We start from the raw sequence: 12911 nt of genomic DNA, 5'->3' as shown, positions 1-12911 counted from the left end.
CCTCTTGACCAGGAAGACCTCCATCACCTTTCACTTGGCGATCCTGAGGTCAAAAGTGTTGCAGTGAATGTTGTCCAGGCCAGGGAAGAACCTGTAACTCTCTTGATTGAGTACTTTTCCTCCTGGACAAATGTAAAGAAATCAGTGGCATGACTCTTGAGGATTAAAAGCTGGTTTATGTCCTGTGTAAAGAAGAGAAGACAGTTATATCTGACCTTTGCGCAGTCTGACATCAGTAAGGAACAACAGGCATCCTCCGTGGAAAGGCAGATGAAGAATTTTAGGAGGACATTGGTGCACAGGTGTCTCACAGTGAAAGACCTGGACCAGGCTGAGCTAGCTGTCATCAAGTTCTGCCAGGGAAAGAGATTTTCTGAAGAGCTGATTAGTTTGGGGAAAGAGCAGCCTGTTAAGAAGTCCAGTCACCTCCATAAGCTCTGTCCACAGTTGCAAGATGGAATCCTGAGAGTTGGTGGTCGGCTCAGTAGATTGTCTTTGCCTATGGAAGAGAAACATCCTATAATCCTAGCGAAAGATCTCCACATCTCAGAGCTCTTACTTAGACACGTACATCAGGAAGTTGGACATGGTGGCCGTAACCATATGCTGTCTAAACTGAGAGAGAGATACTGGATACCTGGTGTGGGTTCAGCTATGAGGAGAGTGCTAGCTAAGTGTATCATCTGTCGCCGTCGGAATTCTCTGCCAGGTCACCAGCAGATGGCAGATTTGCCTCATGAAAGAATTGTCCCCGATGAACCACCATTCACTTGTGTGGGAGTTGACTGCTTCGGACCTTTTGAGGTTAAGAGTAGAAGGAGCATGGTAAAGAGGTATGGTGTTTTATTTACTTGCCTCGCCAGCAGAGCGGTGCACATTGAAGTTGCATCATCATTGGACACCGACTCTTTTATTAATGCACTCAGGCGTTTCATTGCCAGGAGAGGACAAGTTCGGGAGCTACGCTCTGACAATGGAACGAACTTCGTAGGAGCAGAACGAGAGTTGAGGAAGGCCAGTGGAATCAGGTGCAGATCCACGATGTCATGCTTCAAAAGGGGATCCAATGGAACTTTAATCCACCTGCTGGCTCTCATCATGGAGGAGCTTGGGAACGATTAATATGGTCTGTTCGAAAGGTTCTTAATTCAACCCTGAAAGTACAAAACTTGAATGAAGAAAGCCTTCACACAGTGCTTTGTGAGATTGAAGCCATAATGAACAGCAGACCAATCACCAAGGCCTCCATGGATCTGAATGATCTAGAAGCGCTGACGCCAAATCACCTGCTACTGTTAAAGACCTCACCAACATTGCCACCAGGAGTGTTTGAGCCCTTAGACATTTATGCGCACAGAAGGTGGAAACAGGTTCAATATATTTCTGACTTGTTTTGGAGGAGATGGGTCAGGGAATATTTGCCTCAGCTGCAGGAGCGGCAGAAATGGACAGGGGTGAAGAGGAACCTTGTCGTGGGAGACCTTGTCATCATCATGGACGGCACGGCGCCTCGAAACTCTTGGCCGGTGGGACGAGTGATACAAACCTTCCTCGACCGAAGAGGATTTGTTCGTGTGGTGCGGATTAAAACCCGGAGCAGCTGCTTGGATCGGCCTATCACGAAGGTTTGCCTGCTGCAGGAGGCTGAAGCCATTTGAGGACATGCTGGCTCAGTTGTGACTTCTTTGACTTTGTTTTGGACTGTTACTAGACTCATCTTGCTGGATTTTGACTGTTTGACTTTGACCGGTGACACTGTGGACCTTTGAGTCATATATATGATTCAGGAAGAAAGAAGATTTGAGCGTGGATTATTGATGGACACTTATTGTTTTTTTTATGTGTTTATGTCTCCTAATTGGTATGTGAGTAATTATTTAGATTAATTTAATAATTAGGGGCTGGTGTTGTAGGAGCCACACATTGCTTGCAGGGGATTATTTGGGCTTTGATTTGCTTGGTATGGTTGCCACGGTGATATGTGGGGTTTGGGTCACGTGGGCACTGTAGCAGGTTATAATTAGGGGCTGAATCACCTGCACTGGGAGGAGAGAGGAGAGTAAGGTAGCCGTAATTTTTGTTGACCGCTTTATGTTCAGCTATGATACACATACGCAAACAGTGCACGTACTACATCTTACTTGGGTGTGCATTTCGAAATAACCGCTGTAGTAGCTGTTGTGTTTATTAAACATCCTGAAACTTGCTTACCCGGACTCAGCGTGCTCCTCTGTACCTGCAGCGCCTCATACAAACAAACAGGACCTATCTCCTCTCAAGCGACGTTAAACGGCTGTTAAGTCGCAACAAGTCATGTAAAATACTTTGATTAAATGTAGCCTATTATTATCAAAAATGTAGGCAAGGCTACTTTAAATAGCACATTTTAGCACAAGGTGATTCAAAGTGCTTTACATAAAATAAAATGAAAATACAACAATTCAACATATAGCATCTGGGACAAAATACAGAAGTAGCACAAATACAGCATGTAAAAATGACAGGCTTAAATGAAAAGGATATCAATTCTATACAATTGGCCATGCAGGAAATAAATGAGAGCTATCCCATCGATTTGCATAACAATCAGTTGATAAATGTGATGAATATCACTTTCTAACATTACTACTAGGGCTGCCAAATGATCAAATATGGAGAATTTCGCATTAATTGCAGTGAAACAATAATGCTATTTTAATTATGTTCATATGAATGTTACTTATTAGGGCTGTCTTTTTGTTCTTTGGGGATTTTCCTTTAAATTGTAGAGATTTTGTTGCATTAATAGGTCCACATAATTGATCAGTTTAAAACAAAAACCATCAAGAAATCAATTGGTAGATTATTGTCTACATATATTTTGTCCCTTTGATGGAGGATTTATATAACATGATGATGCTGAAATACTTCATTTTCTTTGTCACTTACACATTCAGCCTGTCGGCAATATTCTGCCACGCCACATCCCTCGCTTTATTGATTGCCGCGGTATTGCCCTTCTTTGGGATTATGTGGCTGTAATCCTCATATACCTCCATGAGGAGGGTTTGCTCCGCTGCGGAGAACATCTCTGCACGTTCTTTTCCTCTTGCTTTTCTGCATTTTTGACAGTTTTCACGCTCGACTAGAATGGGCTTTTTATTTTCCCTGTGGGCGTGCACAAGTTGAGGCTTAACAGGTGAGGCTTGACTAAGCGTCAGGTGGAGCCAGCTGATTTCACTTGATGGAACAACTTGGAGCTAGATTGGGAGATGGAGTTTAGTCAAGATTCAAGTTTACACCTAAGTCTGGCAATTCTTAGCTACGTTGAATACCCCCCAGGAATGAGAAGAAGGACTGGCTAACTGGTTGCCCTCAGACCAGTGCCATGTTTGGTTTTCCCTGCCTCCTCTTTCAGATGCTGGACACTGAACAAGCCTGCATTCAGACAGGTAAAACCGACTTCAAACTTTTCTCTGAAAGAGCAAAAAAACACAGACAAGGATACAGATGGAGAAACCTACAAAGGAGTGACCGAGAAGCTTAAAGGAGACATGGGCACAATTCAAATGCCTGAAACACACAACAAAACCTTTTGTTGTGTGTTTTTATTTTCATTTAAGTGAATCTCTTAAAATAATGGTATCAGGCATGAGAATGGTGCTTTGGCGTGTCCTAGTGGTGATATGCGGTACCTGCATATATATAACCACAGCCCATGTGAAAAACTGACTTGCCGATTGCGTCCCACCCGCCGCCACTGTCTCTGAAGACTCACCGTGAAATCTAGAAAGAAGGTTTCAATAACAATACAATACTTTCATATAAAACACATCAGTCTTCACAGAGACAACACAGCTCGCATGTGTCTTTCATCTCATTCGTATGTGTCTCTTGTCTCACTCGTTTTCCCGCACATTGCTTTCCAGATCATGTGACTCACACAAACCTTGATTACAGGAATCATTTAAACTGAATCATTTCACACATTTCAACAGTTGACAGTAGCGTTACGTGGCACAGTGAAACTTCAATTCAATTCAATTCAATGTTATTTGTATAGCGCCAAATCATAACATACATGATCTCAGGTGTGTACATAGACAACATCAAGGAGAGCAGAGAAACACAACAGTTCACACAATGAGCAAACACTAGGCATCAGTGGAGAGAAAAAACTCCCTCTTAACAGAAGAAGAAATCTCTGACAGAACCAGACTCACACATGTGCAGCATCTGCCTCGACCGGTCGGGGTGAAAGGAAAATGGGGGACAGCGGAGAGGTGGGGGACAGAAAGGGGGGAGAGAAAGGACAAGAGGGAGATGAGGTAGAGACAGAAGAGAGAGAGAGACCAGGAGCAGATACACAACAACTGTATCAAGTTACAAGTTCATACAGTCAATGATGACATGTTTATACAACTATGATGTCATTTATATAAGCATATACACACATATATGTATATATGCTTATATAGTTGTCTATGCATATATATGTATATATGTATATATGTATGTATATGTATATATGCTTATATATATATATATATACATACATATATGTATATATGTATATATATATGTTTGTATATGTATATATGCTTATATATATATATATGTATATATGCTTATATATATACACACGTAGATATATGTAGACCTGATGTACTGAGATGGGTGGAGGATGAAAAGAACGAGGAAGCGTCCTCAGCAGAAATCACGACAGGTCGTTCAGATAAGCGAGACTGTGAGTCTACTCCGTCAAAGACACGCAGTACCTTGAAAAAGTTCTGCACAGTGTTAAAAAGTTCTATGTACAGTACATGTATGACATGTACTGTACATGTCATACATGTACAGTACATGTCATTTAGCAGTCGCTTTTATCCAAAGCGACTTACAAGGGAATTGAGTACAACCTGCCGGGGGTGGAGTTGAACTTGCGACCATGAAGTCACATTCTCAAACAAGAAACCACATTTCCTTGTGCTCAAGACAGAAATTGAGCAGGACATCTTAATAGTTGTCTTTGATTTGGGTTTACTGTTTATTTACTTATGAGTGTTTTTAATTACTAGTATTTTCTTTGTTAACGCCATTGATTTTTTCATGGCTTTTTGTCAAGCCTCTTGTCAACGTATGCACGTTTCAAATCTTGTTTGTAAAAAAGAAAAACAAACACACGCTGTGCGCGCACCCGCGGATCCGAGGCTGTTTCTGGCAGACAACCTTTTTATGGCGTCACACCAAGTTGTGGGCGGGACCGCGCACGCAAACGCTTCACTTCCTTGTTCAGTCAGGATGATGTTGGTGTTAACAACAAAGTGTTGGGAGTCTTTTCTAAAAACTCCTTCAAGTCAAGAACTTCTGCGTCTGCTTTTGCTGTCACTGCCGATCGGCTAACACCGTGTGTGTGTGTGTGTGTGTGTGTGCTTTGGAGCCAGCGCGTTAGCTCCCGTTAGCTGCCGTTAGCTGCCGTTAGCTCCGGTTGGATCCCGTTAGCTTACAGCAGTGTGGAATCAGCGTTTCTACAAAGAGGATAAACAGAGAAGCTGGACAGGAGCTCCCGCTCACTGGTAGCTAACGGTAACATTATGAACCAGGAGAGTCTCTGTTCAGATAATCCTGAAGACAGGCGCCCTCTAGCGGATTGCTCAGAAGGTAGGAGGACACATAAATAGAATTCGTCTGTCATATGATCATTTATTGGTCTCGATGACCCAAATGTGGCCTGGGTGTATTTCTTTTCTGTTAAAATCACTGCATGTTTAAACTTACATATTCTATTAAGCTATAGTATCTGGGTTTAAATTAACTTCACATTTGATCATTATACATTGCATTAGTTCAGGTTATTTTTATATGTATGCCAGCTATTCAAGTAATGTCACTTAACTCGTCTGCAACACTGCTAATGGAATAATACAAAACATCATAAAATTTGAAGTTAAACTAAGTACTGTCCATTACAATAATTAACACAATTTAAATGCAGCTTTGTAACTATTATGCACATTAGTTTTACAGTTAATGTGATAGCTTTTAAGTATCACATCTGAATCCAGTTTACACTGTTTCTGCGTTTTGTCTTTGTTCATTTGAAAATTGTAAATCACACTTGTATGTTGCCTCACGTATGGTAGTTTGAATAAGTTTAGCTTCAATCTCTTCTTTCACTTTTGTGTTTTGTGTCTCAAGCTGATTCCCTTAGCGGATTCAAAAATGATTTTAGCGTCACTGGAGAGGTCATCTTTGGGTACTTGCTCCTAGTATTTTAATTTGTTTATTCGCCTGCCACTTTGCACATTTCCTTCATTGTTGTGTTGTCTGTCTGTAACTGTGTGTTGAACTGTTGTGTTGTCTTTGACAGTTCTCTCTATGGGATTAACGAAGGTTAAATAAAAATTCAAATGAACAAAGGTTATGCTATTTTACCCAACAAGTAAGACCTGTGCTAACATTAGCTGCAATTGGTTCTTTAAATTAAACTAACAAAGCAGGGGTCGTTTCAAGGTCAACTTCATGCTAGCTTACGTCACAGGTGATCGTTTGACTAACTTGAGCTTTAGTTGTTGTTTTTTATATCAGGGAAATGACAACCTCTATTACAACTGAACATACAACCACACACCTTGACAGCAGGGAGATCATTAACTGTACATAAAGAACATGTGATCAGATCACTTGAAACAATGACAACTGTAGAAACTAGCTGCAGTTGTGAAGGAGATATTCATGCTCTTTTCTTAACTACTGTACATTAGCATTTTAACTTAGGAAAATCTTATTGTCATTAAAACCGATAAGAGCAAATAAGCTAACACATTAAATGTTTCTCACAATGACAGGGTGTAATAATAATCAACTGAAGTGAAAGAACCATAAAGTAAATGATCAGGATTCAATACTAGCTTGACAACAATAGCATTATAACAAAACTTAATAAACATTTATAGCTAATTCGCTCAAGTTTTAGCTGAACAAAGTTTTCAATACTAGCTTGACAACAATAGCATTATAACAAAACTTAATAAACATTTATAGCTAATTCGCTCAAGTTTTAGCCTTGACTTTTTTCTTTTTTTTTTAACATAAAAACCATTTTTGAAAAACATTTCCCAGAGTGGGAAAATCTCAAAACCTCATGTTAACAACCAATCAGCTGCTTTTGGAAAACAATGATGTCATATTCCCATCTCTCTCCCATCACTATCGTCATCTGTTTTCTTTGGTCAATTCACTTGATCACTTTACCTTGTACATTGTACATTACACATTGTAATGAGGCATTGTATTTTAGACTTTTTCGAGTAAAGCTTTTTTTGAAAAATGTTTGTACACAGCACACATGCTCACTGTTTCCTTCTTTTTTGGTGTATTTCTGTAACAGCATTACAACAATTACAGCGTTTAGAGTAGTTTTTGGGAGTTCAATGGATGAAGACATTTCTTTAAACAAATTTCCGAGGAATAAGACCTTACACAAATGGTTACATTTTGGCCTTTTGTATATGTTTGTAACTAACATTGTCATTTTAACATAATGATAGTCTGTTAAAATGACTGCTAATATTAGAATTTAAACAGAAAGTCTAATTTCAGGTTGTTGGAGAAGAGTAAATAGTTATTAATAATAATAATAATAATAATAATAATAATAATAATAATGATGATGATAATAATAATAATAATAATAATCCTTTTATTATTATCCTTTTTTGTATGTTCTCATTCAAAATTCAATGTTGTGGTACATACAGTTGAAACCAGAAGTTTACATACACTATATAAAAAGATACATATGCTTTTTTTCTCACTGTCTGACATGAAATCAGACAATCACTTTTCCTGTTTTAGGTCCGTTAGGATTACCAAAATTATTTCTATTTGCTAAATGCCAGAATAATGAGACATACACTAAGATTATTATGCCTTTAAACATTTGGGAAAGCCCAAATGAAGTTGTCATGTCTTTGGAAGCTTCTGTTTATTGACAACATTTGAGGATGAACCAGACTTGTCCACAATTCTCTTCCTGATATCTTGGCTGATTTCTTTTGACTTTCCCATGATACATAAAGAAGCAGTGTGTCTCAGGTGTGCCTTAAAATACATCCACAGGTGTGTCTCTAATTAACTCAAGTGTTGTCAATAAACCTATTAGAAGCTTCCAAAGACATGAAATCTTCATTTGGGCTTTCCCAAATTGTTTAAAAGCATAATAATCTTAGTGTATGTAAACTTCTGAATTTGAAGAAAGTAATAAAAAATTGTCTAAAAAATCCTTCTCTCATTATTCTGGCATTTAGCAAATAGAAATAATTTTGGTAATCCAAACGGACCTAAAACAGGAAAAGTGATTGTCTGATTTCATGTCAGACAGTAAGAAAAAAAGCATTTGTCTCTTTTTATATAGTGTATGTAAACTTCTGGTTTCAACAGTATAATCTTATTCTGTGCATTTTGTGTTTGTTCCCTGCAGATGTCCAACATCTGCTGGTGATCAAAGAAGAGGTTCCCATTGAGATGATTAGCAGTCCACATCAGGAGGACTCGGAAAAACCTCACATCAAAGAGGAACAAGAAGATCTCTGGACCAGTCCGGAGGAAGAGCAGCTTCAAGGGCAGGAGGAGGCTGAGGAGAAGTTCTCACTCATTGTTGTTCATGTGAAAAGTGAAGATGAGAATCCTCACATCAACAAGGAACAGGAAGATCTCTGGACCACTCAGGAGGAAGAACAGCATCTGAAGGAGGACCCACTAACTATCATCCATGTAAAAACTGAAGATGATGACGAGGAACCTCAGTCCTCGCAGCCTCATCACAGCCAAACCGAGGAGAGCCGGGAGGCAGAGCCTCCAGCGACCAGCTCAGCATTAACAATTAAAACAGAAGCAAATGGAGACGATCAGCTTCACTCAGATAAAGATGACGACGAGACTCCAGACTCATCTGAGACTGAAGACAGTGATGATGATTGGAAGGAGACCAGAGCTCCTGACCGATGTCAACCTCAGAGACACACACAGAGAGTTCAGTCCGGAGAGAAACCATTTGACTGTGATGTTTGTGGGAAAAGATTTACGCGGAAGAGTTCTCTTAAGAGTCATATGATGGTCCATACAGGAGAGAAACCATTTGACTGTGATGTTTGTGGGAAAACATTTATACAGAGGAGTTCTCTGAAGACACATATGATGGGCCACACAGGAGAGAAGCCATGTAGATGTGATGTTTGTGGGAAAAGCTTTGCGCTGAACTCTTTACTTAAGAGACACATGATGGTCCACACAGGAGAGAAACCATGTACATGTGATGTTTGTGGGAAAAGCTTTACACTGAGCTCTTTACTTAAGAGACACATGATGGTCCACACAGGAGAGAAACCGTGTAAATGTGATGTTTGTGGGAAAAGATTTACACAGATGTCTTTTCTGAAGAGACACATGATGGTCCACACAGGAGAGAAACCATGTAGCTGTGATGTTTGTGGGAAAAGATTTAAACAGAGTAATGTTCTTAAGGTACACATGATGGACCATACAGGAGAGAAACCATGCAGCTGTGATGTTTGTGGGAAAAGATTTAAACAGAGTAATGTTCTTGAGACACATATGATGGTCCATACGGGAGAGAAACCATGCAGCTGTCATGTGTGTGGGAAAAGGTTTCGACTCAAACGTTCTCTAAAGACACACATGATGATCCATTCAGGAAAGAAACCATGTAGCTGTGATGTTTGTGGGAAAGGATTTGCAAAGAAGTGTGATGTTAAGAGACACATGATGGTCCATACAAGAGAGAAACCATGTAGCTGTGATGTGTGTGGGAAAAAATTTGGATATAAAAGTTCTATGAAAACACATATGATGATTCATACAGGAGAGATGCCATTTATTTGTGATGTTTGTGGTAAAAGAGTTACAACTAGGTCTCATCTGAAAATGCACATGAGGGATCATAAAGGAGTGAAATTGTAAAGTTGTTATGAACTGCTTGACTATTAAAATGCTTTTATGCCCTGAGAAAAATGATTTTAGGAGGTCTTTGAATTTACAAAAAATACATAAGTATATGCAACACAATTAATTTATATTCCCTCTGCGAACATGATTCTATCAAGAAGACTACAACTGTTTTATGGAGCGGGTTGAATCTGCTGTTTTTTTTCTCATGTTGATTGAATTGAGTTTGGTCACCACAGGAAGTGACGTCGCTCCCAGACGGAGATTTCCCTTGGTCAGCCATGATTTGAATGATTTGAATTTGCTACTGAAAAAGGTAAGTTGGTAGTCACAGCTAGCTAATGTCACTTTACCTAGTGCTAGTAGGACAGTGTTGAATGTGATGTTAGGCAAGCTCATTCTCTTTGAAAGCATGGCATCTGATAAGAGGTGGCAAACAAGCTAACGTTGTCTAACAATACACACTGCTGGGTGGTATTGCATTTCTAGCTAGCTCACAGTCTTCTCACTGTAGCTATATTATTAGCTAGCTAGCTAACTACCATGCTGAGCTCCGTGGGGTTAAGAGGTTAAAGTAACTCATTTTTAAACGCTTGTAATTAAATTTTTGTCTAAAAAAATGTGCCCAAATATGCCCATAATGACCAATAATAGAGAAGAATAGACAAATGAAAGTATGAGTCAGAATCAGAATACTTTATTAATCCCCAGGGGGAAATTGTTTTTGTTCCAGATGCTCCTTGCAAAGAAATAGAAATTATGAGATAGCTACGTCATAATTATGAGACAAAAAGTCGAAATTATGAGATATTAAATCGAAATTAGGAGATAAAGTCAAAATTATGAGATAAAAAGTCGAAATTATGAGATACTAAATTGAAATTATGAGATAAAAAGTCGAAATTAAGAGATACTAATTCGAAATTATGAGATAAAAGTCGAAATTATGAGATACTAAATCGAAATTATTGATTGGATTATTTGTGACTTTTGGGAAGTTGAATATGCCAGGCAACAAGTCGAGAATGTCACACGCGACGGAACATCATGGACACATGAATAAACACACATGGAGTCTGAGTTGACTGTCTAGAGCATGGGTGTCAAACTCTGGCCCGCGGGCCAAATTTGGCCCGCCGTGTAATTTCATTTGGCCCTTGAGGCAATATCAAATTAACATTAGAGCTGGCCCGCCAGTATTATACAGCGGCACCGCCAACTGCAAACTGAGCAGTAAAAAGGCCTGAATGGTTGATTTATTCATTGTTATTTTATTTTCAAATTTATTAGCATGTGGAAAAAGTTAATGTTGATATTTACCTCAGAAGGCTGCAAATAGAAAAGAGGCATTACATTTTTTATCTAAATTTTATTTAATATGCCATTGATGTTTTTTCGTTTGTTTTTTGAAAGTTGATTTTGCACTATTAAGTTATATAAGCGTTGCTTGTTCCATATTCAGTGTTAAAACAAATCAGTGTAGCAAACTGAGCAATAATTAACGTTTTATTCATGCACTTTCTCTTGCTACTTCAAGGCTTGAATGTTTGATTCATTCATTATTGTTATTTTATTTTCAAATTTATTAGCCTGTGGAAAAAGTTTATTTTGATATTTACCTCAGAAGGCTGCAAATAGAAAAGAGGCATTCAATTTTTATCCATCCATTAGCTACCGCTTATCCTGTATTTAGGGTGCATTACATTTTTATTTAAATTTTATTTGATATGCCATTGATATTTTTTAATTATTATTATTATTTGAAACTCAATTTTGCATGTCACTAAAAGTTATATAAGCCTTGCTTGTTCAATATTCAATGCAAAACTTGTTTGGGTCCCTATTAAAAGGTTAATTTGTTCAACCTTGGCCCGCGGCTTTGTTCAGTTTTAAATTTTGGCCCACTCTGTATTTGAGTTTGACACCCCTGGTCTAGAGCTAGACTATATCTCTGAGTTCTATCGGATGCTGAAACATGTTTTCTTTGTCAAAATGTCATAAAAAAAAAAAAAAAGGAAACGAAATGTATGATGATAATGGGGGCGGGACTAGTTAAGCTTTGCTTCTCCCGCATTCCCTTTCGGTTATATATATTGTGTGAACTGCACTGTTATGTGATGAGTGATCTAAATGTCATGACCGAAATAAATAAATAAATAAACAAAATTGAGATAAAAAGTCGAAATTATGAGATAGCTAAATTGAAATTATGAGATAGCAAAGTCATAACTATGAGACAAAAAGACGAAATTATGAAATAAAAAGTTGAAAGTATGAGATACTAAATCGAAATTATGAGACAGAAAGTCAAAATTATGAGACAAAAAGTCAAAATTATGAGATGAAAGTCGGAATTATGAGATACTAAATCGAAATTATGAGATAAAAAAATCGAAATTATGAGATAGCTAAATCGAAATTATGAGATAGCTAAGTCATAATTATGAGATAAAAAGTCGAAATTATGAGATAGCTAAGTCATAATTATGAGATAAAAAGTCGAAATTATGAGATACTAAGTCGGAAAATTATGAGATAAAAAGTCGAAATTATGAGATAGCTAAATCGAAATTATGAGATAGCTAAATCATAATTATGAGATAAAAAGTCGAAATTATGAGATAGCTAAGTCATAATTATGAGATACTAAATCTAAATTATGAGATAAAAAGTCGAAATTATGAGACACTAAATCTAAATTATGAGATAAAAAGTCGAAATTATGAGATAAGAAGTGCGCATGCGCCTCAATGGCAGTGTTTTCAATGGTCCCTTCATCCATCATCTCGCTGGCCATGCTCACAATATGCAATCCTAAATGAGGTCCATGTCTGTGTTGGTCTCCCCACATCACACATGAGCTGCTATTGAACAGCAGACTTTGTACCTCTGTTTTTGACTTTTTAATTTATAATTATGACTTAGCTATCTCATAGTTTCGCCTTTTTATCTCATAATTTCGACTT

General features: G+C 38.1%; 1 protein-coding gene across 1 annotated transcript; it reads left to right on the top strand.

Moving 5' to 3' along the window:
• The first annotated feature begins 5242 nt into the window (after positions 1-5242).
• LOC131466643 (gastrula zinc finger protein XlCGF57.1-like) lies at positions 5243-10004 on the top strand. Its single transcript, XM_058640038.1, has 2 exons — positions 5243-5640; positions 8462-10004. Exons 1-2 carry the CDS (start codon positions 5574-5576, stop codon positions 9958-9960), a joined length of 1566 nt encoding a protein of 521 aa, XP_058496021.1. The 5' UTR covers positions 5243-5573; the 3' UTR covers positions 9961-10004.
• The last annotated feature ends 2907 nt before the right edge of the window (positions 10005-12911 follow it).

This window comes from Solea solea, chromosome 10 (genome assembly GCF_958295425.1).
Source record: "Solea solea chromosome 10, fSolSol10.1, whole genome shotgun sequence".
Classification (NCBI taxonomy): domain Eukaryota; kingdom Metazoa; phylum Chordata; class Actinopteri; order Pleuronectiformes; family Soleidae; genus Solea; species Solea solea.
Note: the sequence above shows the minus strand (reverse complement) of the source record. Positions and strands in the feature narration are given on the sequence as shown.

Bases quoted from the DNA above. Each gene is read 5' to 3' on its own strand.
- LOC131466643 (XM_058640038.1), top strand. From the start codon at position 5,574: ATGAACCAGGAGAGTCTCTGTTCAGATAATCCTGAAGACAGGCGCCCT. The intron at 5,641-8,461 runs GTAGGAGGACAC...TGTTCCCTGCAG, and splicing joins TCTAGCGGATTGCTCAGAAG to ATGTCCAACATCTGCTGGTG.